This window comes from Triplophysa dalaica, chromosome 6 (assembly GCF_015846415.1).
Source record: "Triplophysa dalaica isolate WHDGS20190420 chromosome 6, ASM1584641v1, whole genome shotgun sequence".
Lineage (NCBI taxonomy): Eukaryota > Metazoa > Chordata > Actinopteri > Cypriniformes > Nemacheilidae > Triplophysa > Triplophysa dalaica.
The window spans coordinates 2040277-2057843 of NC_079547.1; the positions used below are offsets into that span (position 1 = coordinate 2040277).

The 17567-nt window shown below is 40.0% G+C and overlaps 3 protein-coding genes across 4 annotated transcripts; 2 read left to right on the forward strand and 1 right to left on the reverse strand.

Moving 5' to 3' along the window:
• The first annotated feature begins 121 nt into the window (after positions 1–121).
• Positions 122–9844, forward strand: ilf3a (interleukin enhancer binding factor 3a). The gene is made up of 19 exons (XM_056750624.1): positions 122–178; positions 537–692; positions 1720–1837; positions 1928–2124; positions 2235–2400; positions 4043–4190; positions 4938–5029; positions 5342–5437; positions 6112–6223; positions 6329–6426; positions 6540–6639; positions 6832–6912; positions 7170–7357; positions 7445–7567; positions 7652–7777; positions 7903–8046; positions 8140–8239; positions 8830–9126; positions 9203–9844. Exons 2-19 carry the CDS (start codon positions 550–552, stop codon positions 9340–9342), a joined length of 2469 nt encoding a protein of 822 aa, XP_056606602.1. The 5' UTR covers positions 122–178; positions 537–549; the 3' UTR covers positions 9343–9844.
• Positions 9845–10875: 1031 nt separating this feature from the next.
• On the forward strand, positions 10876–13500 carry acp5a (acid phosphatase 5a, tartrate resistant). 2 transcript variants are annotated; one of them, XM_056750920.1, is made up of 6 exons: positions 10876–10921; positions 11576–11666; positions 11754–11953; positions 12425–12549; positions 12722–13067; positions 13137–13500. In XM_056750920.1, the coding sequence occupies exons 2-6, from the start codon at positions 11576–11578 to the stop codon at positions 13398–13400; spliced, it is 1026 nt and encodes a 341-aa protein (XP_056606898.1). In that variant the 5' UTR covers positions 10876–10921; the 3' UTR covers positions 13401–13500. The 2 variants fall into 2 exon arrangements, with proteins under 2 accessions (XP_056606898.1, XP_056606899.1); XM_056750921.1 differs by lacking the exon at positions 10876–10921 and adding an exon at positions 11464–11494.
• A 1438-nt stretch (positions 13501–14938) lies between these two features.
• Positions 14939–17440, reverse strand: LOC130425030 (uncharacterized). Its single transcript, XM_056751060.1, has 2 exons — positions 16916–17440; positions 14939–16301 (listed from the first exon to the last, which is right to left on the reverse strand). Exons 1-2 carry the CDS (start codon positions 17142–17144, stop codon positions 15916–15918), a joined length of 615 nt encoding a protein of 204 aa, XP_056607038.1. The 5' UTR covers positions 17145–17440; the 3' UTR covers positions 14939–15915.
• Between the last annotated feature and the right edge of the window lie 127 nt (positions 17441–17567).

Genomic DNA, 17567 nt, shown 5'->3' on the forward strand with positions numbered 1-17567 from the left:
TTATAGTCTGCATACATTAACCACATCTAATAGGGACATAAAACCATCGTTGATTTCAAATAAAATGCGTGCAGTTGCACATAAATCCGCTAGGCGGTGTAACATGAATGCGCATGCGCGTTGAGTCTTCACCCGGAAGTAGATCTCTTGCGCTTTCATTTATTAAACCGATTGGACGGTAAGTAAAACAAATATCTTTAGCATTCCATAAAGCATATACTTACATTTGCAATAAACTTGACTTGCTTTCAATATAGTCTTCGAGTTTATTCAACCGTTGCAACGGTTCGAGAAAGCTTACACTGGTTTACCTGCAGTTTACGTTTTAAAAAGGGGCATGTCCGCGTGCGCTATCGCTCCCCAATGATTTCAGTGTTACTATAACGTTAAATGATTTGTTATTATATGTGGAGTTAACGTGACGCATTAGAAACCGTCATATCCGAATGCAAACGTTGATTTGGTGTAACGTTAGTCGGTTTATTACCACGATATCTAGTAAAGGTCGGTTTGAATGGATTGTTTACGGTAAACAGGTCTCTGGAAGTTATGGCTCACATGGGGGATTTTGCGCGGCCTCCTTTATCTCGACCACCGCCGTCCTGGGACGAACATCAGGCCTATGAGGAGCTGCTGTACTGGGATAATCTGATTCAGGAGGGAGTCCGACTTCACCCGCCGGACTACGAACGGTAAAACACCTCATACATTTATGACACCTCGCGCATGCCACGAGAATATATGCTCGTCTATATCTACTCATACTTTACATAATTAACCGGCTTCTCAAATAAAAAATAGGCGAAGGGCTAGTCAACTGGCGGCCCGTGGACCACATGCGGCCCGCGAGTCATCTTTACCTGACCCGCCTTAACATTTCAAATAAGTGAAGAGAAAACTTTGTTTTAAGAAATGCACATCTTTGTAAATAAAAACGCAACATGCATTGAATAGAAAAGTAATTCACAACGATACACTGACCTCCAACAGAGACATTTGATGAAACTTAATTTTATTTGCAACGTTATAAGCGGCAATCCACAGCCACCGACAATCGGTTGCGCACGCGACAGGTCGGTTCCAAAACGCGTCTTGTGCCCTTGAAAGTAACTGCAGGAAGGGTTCAGTTTCTTGCATAGATGCATTGATTCGCTTTATATAAGACACCAGTCACAAGGGCCAGGGATTACTTGTGTGATGTATGTGTTAGTGTTTTACTTTCATTGATTTGACTTGAATTAATTCAACTAAATATCTTCATAAACAACAATGCCACACACATCTTGGATGTCCTGGGGGACTGGGGGTGAGTCAATTAACAGCAATTTTAATTTGAGTTGGAATGTAAAATAAAACAAAGACATTATCCCTCTTAATTAGATAAACAAAAGGCAAAAATACTGGATGCAATTTTGTGTTCATGTTTTAATATATGACCTAAAAGTAACAGCAGCAAGACAGTATAAAATGTAATAACAAAAATACAAAAGAAATGTGGATATGGTAAAAAAAACTGGTCCGGGGTCCTATTTATACATTTAGAAAAAGAAAGAACGTTTCCCTCGAGTAAGAAAGAGCGCGGAACGGGATTGTTTGCGTTTGGTGTGAACCCAGCAGTTTGCGTGAAATGTATCTTTACGGCAGGTTAGATTCACAAGGTAAAGTTTCGCTTTGAAAGGGTCTTCCACATGCGTACGTGTAAATAAATGTTGTTTGCAGATATGAAGAGCTGCGGTATTGGTTTGACTGCTTGTGTTATGAGGAAGACCTCAGGCAGTACAACGATTATGTGGTGGAGTACAGAAAGTGGGAAGATCAGCATTTGCAACCGGGAGAGGTACCTATGACAGCACTATTGTCTCACCCTATACAGAAAGTGTTCTTTGTAATATGAATCATTATAATATTATGTATTAATAATTTACAGCAGGCAATGAAGCTGCCCCCCATGCGCACCTTCGTGAATGAGGACCGCTATGTGAGAGCCAAGCATGCGACAATATACCCATCAGCGGAGCAGCTGGAGGGCGTCCAGAACATGGTGTCTAACATGGAGTGTGGCCTGAAGGCCGTCTCTGAGTGGCTGAATAAAAAAGAAAATGAGGCCGCTGGTGATAGTGAAGGGTACGTGTGTGTTTCACAGAGACACGGGCACCTTAGACATCTCAAGCAAATAATCTGCTTCACCGCAGATGGTGATGGTGTGATATTCTCCTGTCTTTTCTTCTATGCAGTAATTCTTCACAGAATAAACTGCGTGGCCTTTTGAGAGTGGGGCTGGTGGCAAAAGGGCTCCTAATAAAGGATGAATTGGAGCTGGAGTTGGTGCTTCTCTCCAGAGACGTACCCACCAGTTCTCTGCTCAGACTGATCTCCGGAAAACTTTTAGAGCTCATAAAGGTTGTGTATGTTTCATCCTTGAATTCGGATTGTTGTGGAAGAACCTTTTTATATAAACTAGGGATGCACCGATATGAATCGGCCGATATTGGATTCATTTAACACCATCGGCATATCGGCAATAGCATGAAAAAGGCAGATACCGAGGGTTTATTAGACTAGAGCCCAAGGCTTTCTATGTTTAATGCGGAAATCACAGATGTAAAGTAGCAAACACGGCAGAAAGTAGTCAAATTGTGCCTCGAATAGCACTAATAATAATTCAGCTGCTGTTAAATATGCAATCTGCTTGTTCTGCGTGTGAATTAGTGGTGTGGTTTTGTGTTTCGTAGTGGACTTTTTAGCATCTGGTGGACGCGAACACATAAACTGAATCGGCGCTGCTCTAACAGAGCTTATCTCAGCCGCATTTTACCGTTTCGTTGCTGTCAAACTTTGTGGCAAGCCGTCAAAAATAAAAGTCTGGTTAAACACATGACAAAACTTCTACTTAAAATGTACAAATTAGTATTGGATGTAAGTAGACTTTAAAAAGCATAAGATGTGCCCTTGAAAGTAAGTGCAGGATGGGAACACTACGTGAACGGTCGTCTTGGATAACGGAAAACGATGTTATTTTTTTACTGCGTTTATTATGTATGATTTAAACGGCTATATTTATGAAAAACAGCTCTTTATCTCCCTCCAGAAACCGCACTACAGAGGATCTGCCCTTCTAAGTGCGTGAAGCAAATGAATGCGATTGATTTCACCCCAAGATGCGATAACAGCGTTCAGTTTCTTTGATCCATCAATTCGCTTTATTTAAGACACCAGTCACAAGGGCCAGGGATTACTTGTGTGATACTGGTTGATATTAGCATAGTTGTACACCACAAAAAAAATCCTGCAAAAATAAAAAAGGTAAAAAAAAAAATTGAGGAAAAATAAAACAGAATTTAGGAAAAAATTGACTTCATAGGGCCCTAGTTTATTAATTAACTGCATGGAGGCAATGAGTTGGATGTCTGAATATCCAAAGTTTTTCTCTGAGAAAAATAATTACTGTAAATAAATCAGCAGCAAAGACTTTATATAAATTTATTAAAGAAATGTTAAATCAAGTCTGAGTTCATGTTTTTAATAAAATAAACATTGGATTGCCAAAAGATTGACAGTTTGAAGATTGTCACGTTGTTTTATTGTATTTTTATCTTAACTTATATTTAGGCAAATTTACACTTGTATCTCTCATAAAATGTAAAATGGAACCAACTCATTTTCAGTAAACTTAATTGAATGCATAAAAACTCTAGTATTGTATAGTACTGTAAGCAATTGACCAATATCGGAATCAGTCGATAGTTGTTTGTTCAAATCGGCCCCAAAAAATCCTATCGGTACATCCCTAATATAAACCTATGGATACTGACCATTAGTTAATGGAAATGTGAAACTTTCAAACCATCTTAAAATGGTCATGGACGGTTGTGTTACTAAGAAAAAAAAATTATATCCTGGGTTATACATTTATATTTTTAGGCCTATAAAATGCAAAAATGGAGTCCTGCAGATCAGTGTATTACTGTTTATAGACTTATTCAAAATATTGAATAAACAGCCACCAGTCGATAAATAAAATGAAAATGTTTTCTCCTGACAGGATGTTACTGAAGAGAAATTCGTTATCACTTCATCCATCCAAGAAGCTGCGATCATCGTGACCAGCACGACGTCGCCCCTGCTGAAACTGAAAATCCATCTGACCTCACCCATTGTCAGGGAGCAGGTTGAGAAGGAGTCCGCCGGAGGTATGAACGCACCCTTTCTCATTTCTGGAGCATAAAGACCTTCCGTCCCATCAGAGGAGTGACAGCAACACAGGTTAATGTCGTGCTCTGGATGGTGACATCACCCGAAAGCGTTTCCATGGAAACCGAGCGTGTTCAACTCTAGAGCGATACGAAGGGTTAGCATTGCAGCAAAAGATTAGTTTCATAGCTTGTTTTTGTTTTCTTGCTTTTATGTGACGCCTTATTCTTTTTCACATTGCACAATGAGTAAGTCTAGATTTTTTTTTCTTGTTTATATAAAAGCTTTGCACTTTGTGTATTTAATTGTGAGTAAATCTGTTCACACCATGAGCAGATGTCACATGCGTTTTGCTGCAGTATTTACCCTGTTCACACCATGAGTTTATTGAAATTGCTATTGTTGCCTGTGGTTGCAAATTGACTTTCTCAACCAAACCTTCTAGTTTGTCAATTTTTAGGGTCGCTGGACTTTTGACCAACTGGAAACACTCTGTCTCGGGAGGGGGCGGGATGCAGTTGGCCCAGAGAGGCGAAGGGAGGAAGAAGCTTTCAGTTAGCGTAAATGTAGCACATGCCCATAGTGATACTCCAGACAGATAGCATAGTTTTAAAGGCAGTGTAGATAACCTTCCCCCCCTCGTCCTTTCGCCTGTGGGCACGGGAACACTGCCTCTCCCCCTGGCCGGATGACAGAACCCCCCTTGGTCAAACTGTACCTTGTCTTCTTACTCCATTCGTCACTAGAATCGTGTGCGGAAAGCTCTCCGCAGGACGCTCTGGACAGGCAGAAATGCCTGGCTTCTCTGGCGTCTCTCCGCCAGGCCAAGTGGTTCCAGGTTTGCATCCCGTCTTTATTTGTCTAAAAGTCGACTTGTAAGATCTGACCTTTGACCTGGGGAATATACATATTTAAAGCCTTTTTTGAAAACATGCTGTTAAGAATGCATTAACTGCGTATGAATAGTTTCCGCTTCTGTGTCTGATGTACTGTATCTTACCCAGGTTGCAATTTATTCGTGTTGGTCAGACGTTATGATTCGGCCAGATTGTAATCTTTTGAGTAAAAACGTCCTCTAAAAGCTTCTAGAAGTTCTCTGTCGGGGTGTGTGAGGCTGTTTTAACGGGATTGCTGTTTGTTGGGTTGACAGGCTAAAGTTTCTGAGCTGGAGTCGTGCATGATCGTGATTCGGATATTTCGGGACCTGTGTTCCCGCGTTTCATCTTGGGCCCCACTGAAGGGCTGGGTGAGTCGTCCGCAAATAAACGTGGTATCTAGGAATGCACTGATAACAATTTTAACAAACTGTTAAAATGATTTTTGTTGTTCAAATGTTGGATCCATTTGGCATTCAGCTGACCAACGTTTTAAGGCAAAAAACAAAACACACATAGAACAGCACTGCAGCAACGCTTTTGCGATCAGATATTTTTAACAACTCGATTTTCACTTATAGAGCATTAGTTGAAAAACTTATCAACAAATAATTGCTTATTTACAAATTACTCCAAAAAGTATTTAATTACTTATTATTAATTACTTTCTATATCCTTAATAAACTTTGATTAGTTAAGTGATCCAATCATAGACATGAAACATCTATTTTAAATCATTCAAATAAATAATAAAGTAATATTATCAACTGACCAAACTATTACAAATGTGAGAATTATACATTAAAGAACGGATTTTTAAGTTAGACTTTTAATTGTGATGTCAATTCCACTTTTGCACACTTATATTACACGCAGTATTTAGTTTAATTACTTCAGAAGTAACTGTAATTAAATTACAGAGAAAATAAGAGTAATCCCTTAAAGTAACTAAATTACAGTAACTGATTTCTTGGTAACTAGTTACACACCCAACAGTGATCCTGAATCTCTTGAATAGGAATCTTAACTATATATTTGTATTCAGGTTCTGGAACTGTTGTGCCAGAAAGCCATTTCAACCAGCGAGAGGCTGCTGGGACCTGGAGAGGCATTTCGGAGAGTTCTGGAATGTGTTGCGTCCGGCATATTAATGGAAGGTAATGCATTTGTGATTGTTCCATTTTAATTGTTTTAATTGTCCAAACTGTAGATTTATTTTGAGTTTTTTCAGTTGATCTATAGAGTATGATTTTTCTCTACAGATGGTCCGGGCATTATTGATCCCTGTGAGCGAGAGAGCACTAATGCTGCTGCCCATCTCACCCGGCAACAGCGGGAGGACATTACCCAGAGTGCACAGGTTTTTGTGGTCTCCTTAATAGGGCTGTTTTAACACTGCTTATGTAGCTCATAGCAACATTGTGGAAATGGACACATCTGATGATATGATGTTTGTCTCGTTCTCGTCTCTAGTTTGCATTAAGGCTGTCGGCATTCGGACAGCTGTATAAAGTTCTTGGAATGGATCGTCTCTCTTCTAAAGTCGCTAGAATGCTCAGCACCCAGAGCGCAGGTAAAAAACTACAACTGTGTTTGTTTTTGACATGTAAATGATCTTTGCTAGGAGTGCCAGACCTACATTCACTGGAAGTCATGTTTGAATTCGAAATACAATGAGGGATATTGAAAGGGCTATTTTATTGAAATTTGGATAATGATATTGTATATTTCAAAGGATTGTGAATATGATCATTCTATTAAATAGCAGTGACTGATGCTCCAGCAAAGAGGCCGAGAGTTTTTGAAGCGGGGGAGCATGACATGAGACCAAAGTTTCCAAGAAAAGGTACACATCTCTTTCCAAGCATCTTTGTGATGAAGAAGTCATTATATAATGTGAAAAGTCATCTTTGTCATAAATTTTTTCGTAGTTCTCAGCACAAATCTTTTGACCGTTAAGGTGGCTAGTTGTTAGACTTTGTAAACAGAAACATTCATATAAACACTTTTGCCGTATCAGATGGAAATATGGGAATAGCAGTTCACATGTGACACACAATCCTTTCTCGGTTGTTTAAAAGGTCCTTTTCTCCTTTCGAACAGAAAAGAGCAAGCCGGAGAATGCGCTGATGAAGCTGAATCAGATACGTCCCGGAACACTCTACAAACTGTCATCACAGACCGGTCCTGAACATGAACCTGAGTTCACCATGACTGTAGAGGTGGACGGAGTCACATACGAAGCTACAGGCGCCTCCAAACGCAGCGCCAAACTACACGTCGCCCAGAAAGTGAGTCAGCTGATAGTCATTCGATGATTTGTTCTTAAACATTAGCATCATAGCAACCATTCTCTACGTCACATCTCCCACACGCAGGTTCTGCAGGCATTGGGTGTCCCCATGGCAACGGAGGTTAAGCCTGCTGTTGAAAACAAAACCGCGGCTGCGTTTACAGGTTCAGATGAAACTACGCCCACCGGATCTGAAGACGGTGCTGAGGTCGGTGTCCACAGACATCTGTGGCTTTAATGTCTCGGAGTTCATGAACAGATTGGTCTGATTTGTTTGTGACTTTTATCGCAGGGCGGCCCCATTCTCACCAAACACGGCAAAAATCCTGTGATGGAGCTCAACGAGAAGCGCAGAAGTCTCAAATATGAACTTGTCGGCGTCAAGGGCCGTTTCAACGACAAAACCTTCACTATCGAGGTCAGACATGATATCACTTTGCCTCTTCCTCATATTTGGTGGCCACAGTTTATCTGTAGGTCTTAAGGTTTTCCACAAATTTTGACCAGAGATGTGAGGCGTGTCTGTGCATTTCTCTTTCTCAGGTGGACGTTGACGGAAAGAAGTTCCAGGGCTCTGGGTCAAATAAGAAATTAGCCAAAGCCAACGCAGCGCTGGCGGCATTAGAGCAGCTCTTTCCAGAAGGTTCTCCTGCAGACCCGCTGAAGAAGAAGCGATTTCCTCCAACGGTAACTTCAGTGCAACCGTTAGGAATCCTCTGTAAGCTCGTTTAGATCTTGTCTTTCCTTTTACAGTCATGATTGAACACGTTTGTCCTTTAGGGTTTCGGCATGGCTGGTGTACCTTACAATGCAGGTCGAGGTAGAGGAAGAGGCCGTGGGAGAGGAAGAGGGTTCAACCACGCAGGCTCCAAGTTTGCAGGTACGCTTTTAGAATAATAAAAGATTAAAGTTCCTTGTTTGTCATGAGTCACAGCAGGGTTGCAGTCTGAATGCTGAAGAAAGCAAAAAAATATTACAGATGCACAAATGTGTTCCTAGACGGAAAAACACAAACAAACTTTTTTTGTTTTAGGATTGACAAAAAGGTTCATTTGAATCTTCGGCGTGTGAATGAATATTAAGTAACTATGTCTAAGATTTAGCAAAAAACTACAATAAGGATGGAATTAAGATGGCTAAGAGAGAACATCTTAAAGCCTGAAAAAAATTATGTTGACGAAAGTCACATGCTGGGAGCTCAACAAATAGATTTAAACATGCATAATATTGTAAAAAATTAGTCTTGCCTTATTTTTGACATTTGACAATTATGCATTTGGCAGACACTTTTATCCAAAGCGACTTGCATTGCTTTATACTATACATTTAACATAGGTATTTGCAATCCCTTGGGATCGAACCCACAACCTAGCGTTGTTAACGCGATGCTCTTACCACTGAGCTACAGGAAAGCATGTTTTTATCACAATATATCCTTGCACCGCTAATTTTTCTATTCTGACTCACTAGGGTCCACTGCCGGAGTCCCCTCAATCACGCCAGTTACCAGCACCTCCACCATGGATGTCACGGCGGATCAGTCTGCCATTGCAAACGCAGCCACCTACCAGGCCGTCCCTCCGCCCGTCACCGGCTATTACAATCACTACAGCCAAACCTACTCCCAGTTCAAGAAACCGGACATTCAGGTTCAAAACCAGAACAAAAACTCCATCCAAGCGCCTCTTGTAGGACCAGACTACGGTTACGGATTTGGGGGACCTCCTGGAGTGAGTATGGGAGGACCAGCGGATTACAGTTACGCAGGTGGGTGTCTGAATTTTGGTTTGTACATCTCATTTAACTCATGACAAGTTTGTCGTAAACTCTCTTTTGTTTTTAGCATTCAGTGGACCACCTGGTACAGCGACATTCGGACCACCCGGTACCACACCCCCGGGATACGGCTACACCCAAAGCGCTTACCCAAACTTGGGGGGCTACACCAGTGGAACCAATACTGCAGACTATACGTACAGATAAACACATGGTGAAAATCCAGATTCGGACATTTCTGCTGTACTGTAGGCTCACTAAACATTCACTCTCTTAGTCGATTTTATACGGTGTCTGTGCTATTTTTGCGCCTTAGTTCTAACAAGATTAGCGTGATTTTGATTCACCGTAGGTTTCAGGAAACATCACATCTGGAAGACGGAAGTCGATTTCTGTCTGCCTAAATGGTGGATGTGACTCAAGTGGAATTTCTTAAAGGTGATTTACAATTTGTTATTCCCCTGTGTTATATTTATGGTCATCCTCTTTTTTTATTTTAGCAGGTTTTGGTTTTCAACTGAATGTGAATGATAGAACGAATACACATTTGGATGATTACTTTCCAGAAACCACTAAGATGTTCCTAAGTTAGGATTTTTAAGATGTTTGTTTTGCATTTCTCAGTGTTACATTGAAGTCTCTGCTCTCGATCAGACGATTGTTGTGTGTCATATCTGTGACCTGTGCAAAAATAAACGTTTGTTTTTCATTGTTTGGTTTTTATTGCCAGAACTGAAGTAAGCTTGGTGTGACAGATGTGGACATGTTACCTGTCAAATCAATAAATCCTGGGATTAGATTTTTCGTGAAAAATACGGATTTCCGTATTTTTTGACCGCAGGGATCACCCGCATAAATAAAAAAAATGCAGCCGGCCAACCGGATCCTTTCCACGCTCAAGTCATGCACACGCTTGTTATAAATGCAGAGCAAACGCTTCATACAGAACATAGTTTTGCTTGCTATCTTTATATCTAGAGAGTCTGTGAAAAGATATTTGTTTAGGTGACTGTTAAACTAATAAACATTTGAGCTGCTATTTCCAAAATTGCCAGTCAAAATTGGGTAATTATAATAGTTTTTTTTGTGTTGCTAAGTGAAAACTGACTGTCGACAGTTGCCAGTTTTTAATCATGTTGTTAATCAATTAATTAGTAACATTAAACAATTGGGGTTGGCGAGGATGCGTGCATTCTTCCTTCATTTTTGTCCTTGGCTGATCACATGCCTGTAAATACCTGCATGTATTGGCAGATATTTTTTTAGTTAACACACCTTAACCAAAATGTAAAATTGTGTCATTTATTCACCCTCATGTTAGTAAAAACATGTATATGATCTCCCTTGTGTGAAATACGAAAGAATATAATTTTGAGACATGTCTCTGTGGTTTTGTGTCCATACAATGGAAGTCAATGGATGCTGAAGTTGTTTGGTTACCAACGTTCTTCAAAATATCTTTCAAACAATTGAAAGAATTAAGTTTTGCCTGAACTATCCCTTAAAGCCTTAAGTGTTTATGATAACTGCATTTCGAGTCTGTGGCTGACAGGCATGTGAATGGAGACTGGATGGAAAGTTGGTGTCTTTCTGGAATTGTTTGAAACAAATGGACTTGTCACATGCGTCTGGGTCAGCGGGAATGTGATTCGCCTGTACGGCTAAAGTCACACCCATTGTCAGCCCTACGAGGGCACTAATAAATAGTAGATAAGCAGAAATGAAACAAACAGTTGAGGATTTGCTCACATAAGAAAACATCAAGAACAGAGGATCATATTGTGAGGTATTTCTCTGCTCTAGATAATCAATAGGTTACAGTTTTAATCCACGGGATATTAATATAAATAAAGTTTGATGTTTATATAAATGATGTTTAAATAAAAATTTGATGTTTAGTCACAGATTAGTCTAGGTACGCATGTTTTTTTAAGTTTATCTGTGTTTGAAATATAACATTGGTACACCAAATAAAGAGTCGCTTCCTCATTAACTATCACAGGGAATCATGATTTGGTTTCTGAACTGGCTGAACAAGACAAATTTTTATCTCACTCACATGATTTTGAAACAAGATGCTTTAAATCGACCAAGTACACTTTTTGCTTTAAGATCAAAGCCACTGTGTTTCAAGTGTGCTTATCTGATATCAGGAGGAACTTCAAAGTATCTCTGCCGTCCGATAGGTCGGTTTACTGATTAGGAAACAGAAAACAGATGGGATTGAAATCAGGGTGTAGATTAGAGATGTCAGATATGGTATAAATGTACAGACAGTGCCCTGACAGGGTTTGAGGTGTAGAGAGAGGATCACTGTGGAGTAAAAGCTACTGGTGTGAGGGTTCATCGTGTGATTTGGGTACTTTTTTTGTGTGTGTAACGCAATGGTCTTTTGTGATGGTTTGTTGATGTGTTGTTGTTTTTTCCCCATTCTCTGTAGATGGCGTCACCACTGATGTTGGTGTTTTTTATTGCTCTCCCTGTGGTCCTCTGCTACCATTCCTCATTCATTGACCTGGAAGCTAAAGGAAGTGAGTTGACTTTACCTATGAGTTTTGTTTCTTTTACTTCCGCTTTTAAGTGGTAATGTTTGAAATCTTCGGTTTCGGTGTCATCAGGTAACAAGTCCTCCATCAGGTTCCTGGTTGTTGGAGACTGGGGAGGTCTGCCGTATCCTCCTTACGTCACCCCTATAGAGACGGCCACTGCTCGCATGATGGCCAAGACTGCTTCCACGATGGGCTCAGACTTCGTTCTTGCTGTTGGAGACAACTTTTACTACAAGGGTGTAACTGATGTGAATGACCCTAGATTTCAGGTTTGTCACACATTCTTTGGCAGTGTTTGGGAATTGACACTAATTTGAATCTTCATAATATGCTTATTCAACTCGTAGCTTGTTAAAGGACAAACCTAACCGTTTGGTGAAATCTAGGGCTTGGTTTGTCTGTATTTGACCCTACTGTGGGTTGAAATGACCCAACATGCCTCAATGTATGTGTTCTGTTCAAACCTCATTGTAAGTGAGATTGAAGTTAAAATTCTACATAAATTTAGACCAATGACTGAATGTAGTGTTTCTGTCTTCATCTTTCTGTTGGACTTTGTGTTGTAGGCTGTGGTTGGGTTCAAATGATTGCGTCTAAATGTGAGATTTAAATTGACCTGTGATGTTTTAGCCCATGGTTGGGCAATCCCATCTAATGTTTGGTTTGTCAATATTTGACCCAACCATGGTTTAAAATTAACCCTGCATTTTTTTTTATTGATGCCCCTGTTGTCTGTTCAGGTCACTTTCGAAAACGCGTATACTCAAGATTCTCTTAACATTCCATGGTATGTCATTGCTGGCAATCACGACCATGCAGGAAATGTTCTTGCTCAAATTGAGTACAGTCAACGATCAAAACGATGGTGAGTCTAATTTTACAATCCACGTCACATCTACACTTCGGGTGAACACAACCAAAATAACTTGCAGTGCCCACAAGTATTGCTTGAATTGAATGTGTGACCTTTCTGCAAATTCATTGACCTGTTGAGCTCTTGTAGTGTCCATTGTCTAATAAGGTCTTCCATTCCCAAGGAACTTCCCTTACTACTATTACGAGATGAACTTCCGCATTCCTAAAACTGAGAGCACATTGACTATCATCATGCTTGACACTGTGTTGCTGTGCGGCAACTCTGATGACTTCCTAGACCAGCAGCCTAAAGCTCCACGCAGTGGCGTTCAGGCCAACAAACAGCTGATCTGGCTTCAGGAGCGTTTGGCCAGGTCTAAGGCTGATTATCTCCTGGTGGCTGGCCATTACCCAGTGTGGTCCATCTCTGAGCATGGACCCACTGACTGCTTGCTGAAGAAACTGAGGCCACTGCTGAGGAAGTACAAGGCCACGGCGTACATGTGTGGCCATGATCATAATCTACAGGTAGATATTTTCCTCTTTGTTTCATTTGGGTGCAAAAAAATGTTGACTTTGGTATCAACTGTCTTTCAGTACATCAAGGAGTCTGGCATCGGTTATGTGGTTAGTGGAGCTGGTAACTTTATGGATCCTGACGTGCGGCACCGTAACAAGGTTCCCCGAGGCTACCTCAAGTTCTTCAATGGGGACGCCTCCACCCTCGGTGGGTTTGCCCATGTGGAGGTCAATAAGAAGCAGATGACGGTTACGTTCATCCAGGCAAGAGGGACATCTCTCTATCAGGCTGTTCTTAAGAAGCGTGACGATGTTTTAAGAGAAGATGAGGATTATGCTTGAAATGTTTAAGCAACTTTTTTAAATGTGGATTTTAGCTTAACAACAAATATGTTGAACATTAAATATTTATAGATGTTTAGGTTTTAGTGCTTTTAAGGAAGAAATGCATGGGTTTGTTTGACATGTTACTGTTTTAAAAGAACTATTAAATAACTCCTTTAAACTAATTTGACTAGTTTCTTGCCCCAGTCTGTGTAGTAGTCTAATTGTGGCGTTTTTGTAATTGTGTTCTACTTCAGTCAATGCTACTCATTAATATGGCCGGTTGCACAACACAATAAGCTGAAACATGTTCTCATTAAGCCATGTCAACTTTCGGTGCCTTCTGAGTTTTTTTTTTTTTTTTTTTTTTGTCCTGAGGGCACTCGTTCCAAACTTTTTGGTCCTGTGACATTTGTGGTGTAAGATGGGTGTGCTTTGGGATTCCTTGTGTTCCCAGAACTTTTTTTTTTTTTTTTTTTGTGCACCCATAAATCAATGGGCTCTACCTTTAGTCAAAGTGTTGTGTGCTTTCATTTTTAGATAGACTACTGATGTACTATTCGAAACCATAACAGTCTGTGGGGGAAAACTAGATGCGATCGCTTGGCTTGATGTCTTTTGTGCTGATGAACTGAATCCGTGGTGTTCAATATGACATAACATTCAAAATAGACACCATCCTGTGTGTTTAATGTTTGAGTCATTTGGCTGGAACGGTTTAAGCAGAGTGATTTTATGGAACACGCTTCATCTCTACATTGAGAAGCTTAAAGACCTGCTGTTGCAAGAAACCCAACGGTACAGAATCAGTGCTGCTTCAAAATATCCTTCCTAAAAATGGTAACTTGGTTTGTCTTGAAGTATTTTGCTTTATTTCATATGTTCTGTGTAATCCCTGTTCGGTTGAGGTGTTAAAGGTTTTCATCACTTGTCTTGAACCGATCATGTAAGCCTCATGACCTGATTTGACCAATCCCAGGCATTGTGAAATAGCTGTGGCATTCTGGATGAGGCACTAATCCTTTCGGCACATGTTGTGCCCTCACTTCAATCTGGCCTAATCTGAACTATTCTCTAAATCTACATTCAACAGTTCACAAATCCAGCATCTTAACTTTGTTTTGCCATTATTTGAAGCATTAAAAGGTCACAAAAGGATAATTAACTATTGATGACTTAAAAATTAAGTGCTGTTTTTCTATTCACAAGTTATAATGTGTCCTGAGAGAACCTAGGTGGGTTTGCGGTTTTATGTGGTTTGTGTAATATTAAGCCTTCCCTACCCACTTGTATGGTGATTTCTAGCCTGACATGAACACGTGAACTACTACCGCTATCTAATTGGTTTAGTTGTTCTATTTATAGTGTATCGTCATAGTATGTTTTGTAATCGTGTCCATCCTGCACCAATCATTTGAGCTAAAGTTCCTGTACCCCCCTTAAATATATAAATCAAAATACAGAAAAACACATTTTTATAATATATAATACATTTATCAAGTTTGATGAAGTTGTGTAACTAACACAGAATCATTTATCTTGTGAAGAGGTGACAAGCACCCAAACGATACAAAAATGAACAAGTACTGCATGTTTATACAGAAAAGATGCATAAATATGTTTAAAACATTAACAATACTGGAATGTAACCTTTACCAGAGATGTAAACACAAACTGTACAACACTTGTAGATGCCAGTCAAGTTGAAATTTGTGCCCAGTCACAGGGCAGAAAGAGATGTTTAATCTAATGTCATCCTTACTTAACACTTTAACACCTGCACCTGACCGGAGTTAAGATGATCCTTTAATGCAGACAATATTTAGAATCACATTCAGTGGACCTCAAGCACGACTGTAATGGGGCATCACACGCGGATCAGGAGTATGCAAGTATGCACAAAGAAAAAATGGAACGTTGTTAGAAAACAAAAATCATGGGTTTGATATCCTAGAAAACATCCTCCGATAAAATGTATATTGAAATCACTGATGGGCGACGTATCAAATGCATGTAAGTGGAATTTATTTCAAAGAAATTAATCCAAGCGTGTGATCTAGCATTTGCTCAGTTTCGATTCCGCATGAATCCGGTTTTACTGGCTTGTGAACGCTCAACACACAAGTGTAGTTTTATTTTCTATAACATTTCTGTGCGCATCTATAACCTGCTTGTTAGTTGTCCTGTGATGAACTGTTCAGAGGATATTGTGGCCTAAGAAGATGAACTTGAAAGCACAGCTCGAGGTTTGGCACAAACCTGCGGTCTCTCGTCCTGTCCTTTTATTACCTGGCAAACACGGGCAGGTAATGAGGCTTATGGAGTTTGTTTAGGGTCAGCAACATGTGTTATGAGGTTATGCCTTTTATCATCACATGATACGAAGGGACCAAACGTTTGTAGTCAAAGAGTAAAATAAAGTAAACAACACCTTTGTTGATTGAATCTATTGTGGAGGCGTTTAGGTTAAATGTCTGTGATGAACAGTTCGCAGAATAAGCGCATTCATTTCACTGTGTGATTGCTTTTCCAGTCACACTTTGTCATCTCTCCTGTCATGGAATGACACGTTTGAGAAAGCACAGCGCTGTCCTGTGTTTTTCGGGGAGGGAAAAACGTAGGCCTCTTGTGGAATCCTGTTGGGGCTCTTGGTTTCCCCCCACTGGATCTGAGGTGCGGGGCTGTTGATCACGCTGTGAGATGGGAAGAAATGCGGAATAAAGGGAATGACAGCCTGAAAAGGGCTGACCTGGGGATTGTGCTCCAGAGAGAGAGGGATGACCACGTCATCCTGATCCCACACGTGGAAGGCGTTGGGATGAGAGTGTGTGAGGCCTGAGGGCATGTGGGTGACGGTGGTGTCCTCACCTGCCTCACTGCTGCCCTTTAAAATCTCCTCATCCGGACCCAAAGCCCAATCTACAGGAAATAGAGAAATGATCAAACGTATAATGTAAATCTCACTGCAAAATTAAAATAAATCACGTGTTCAAAGCTGATGTTTTTACATTTAAAAATATAGTAATATGTTCTTTTTAAATGCATAAATTGAAAATGAACATTATAATGTGAGGACATTGTAACAAATAATTCCACAAAAATTAACAGTTAAATATTATTTGTAACCGTGATAAAACTTTTATTTTTTGCTATTTCTGTAAAGTAAAATAATTAAAAAGGCTTTCCACATGAAAAACAATGTAACTTTACTGTCGTAGCTGTATTATATGAACTGTTACACTATTAATTGCTATTAATATAAATACAAAAGATTAATATGATCAATTGTAGTAAATTTATACTATAATACTGTATATACTTGACACGGTTAAAAAAATAAAATCTTGAAATGTTCCTATAATTTACAATCCTGAAGTATACAGTATATCATATAGACTGTAGACTAGGTTTTGCTTCTTATTTTAAAACATAATTACATATTTCTATATATGCTCATGACAGTTTTCGCAAGATTTACCCTCAAGAGATGTACTTCATGTTTAATAGATGACACTCTCACAAGATGTGCCTACCTAAGATGTCATGGGCGAGGTCTTTAATTAAATGTCCCACAATGGCATAAGCGACCGCGACCACCACCACAGCGGCCATCATGAGGTACAGTACCGTCCTGGGGATCTGGATGAAGTCTCTGGCAGGTGGTTTATAATCCTTATACAGCGGAGCCTCGTACAACGCAAACTCATACACCGGGTTTCCGAGGTCGGATGCGTTCATTCTGCCGACATTAACCGGGTTCATTTCCAAATATAAACTTCACGTTTCAGATCCTCTCAGAAAGAAAACTGCTCTCCTCAAAGGTAGTCTATCCAAAGTAAATGTACGTCTCTCTAATATCGTGTTGAAAAATAATCTTTCATTTTGTATCTGCTCGGTTAATTACGTTTAGAATTTGACCTATTCATAATGTAAAAAAGTTAAAAACAGTACTGGAGACTAACAAAATATAAGACGCATATGGCACGAATTAAAAGAAAAAGATTTTCGTTTAATTTTACTTCAGAAACGACACTTAAAAGCGGACACTTCGTTCGCTGGGCAGCGATGTTAGTGACTTCTCTCATCCAGCGCAGCGGTAATGATCTTTACTCGCGCAGCGCGCTGATTGGTCGATTCCATCTCATCAGTGCGCGCGCACGGGTCACTTCAGGTGATATATAAATC

Bases quoted from the DNA above. Each gene is read 5' to 3' on its own strand.
- LOC130425030 (XM_056751060.1), bottom strand. From the start codon at position 17,144: ATGAACCCGGTTAATGTCGGCAGAATGAACGCATCCGACCTCGGAAAC. The intron at 16,302-16,915 runs GTAGGCACATCT...TATTTCCTGTAG, and splicing joins CCTCGCCCATGACATCTTAG to ATTGGGCTTTGGGTCCGGAT.
- acp5a (XM_056750920.1), top strand. From the start codon at position 11,576: ATGGCGTCACCACTGATGTTGGTGTTTTTTATTGCTCTCCCTGTGGTC. The intron at 11,954-12,424 runs GTTTGTCACACA...TTGTCTGTTCAG, and splicing joins TGAATGACCCTAGATTTCAG to GTCACTTTCGAAAACGCGTA. The intron at 12,550-12,721 runs GTGAGTCTAATT...TCCATTCCCAAG, and splicing joins AGTCAACGATCAAAACGATG to GAACTTCCCTTACTACTATT.
- ilf3a (XM_056750624.1), top strand. From the start codon at position 550: ATGGCTCACATGGGGGATTTTGCGCGGCCTCCTTTATCTCGACCACCG. The intron at 693-1,719 runs GTAAAACACCTC...TGTTGTTTGCAG, and splicing joins CACCCGCCGGACTACGAACG to ATATGAAGAGCTGCGGTATT. The intron at 6,913-7,169 runs GTACACATCTCT...CCTTTCGAACAG, and splicing joins ACCAAAGTTTCCAAGAAAAG to AAAAGAGCAAGCCGGAGAAT.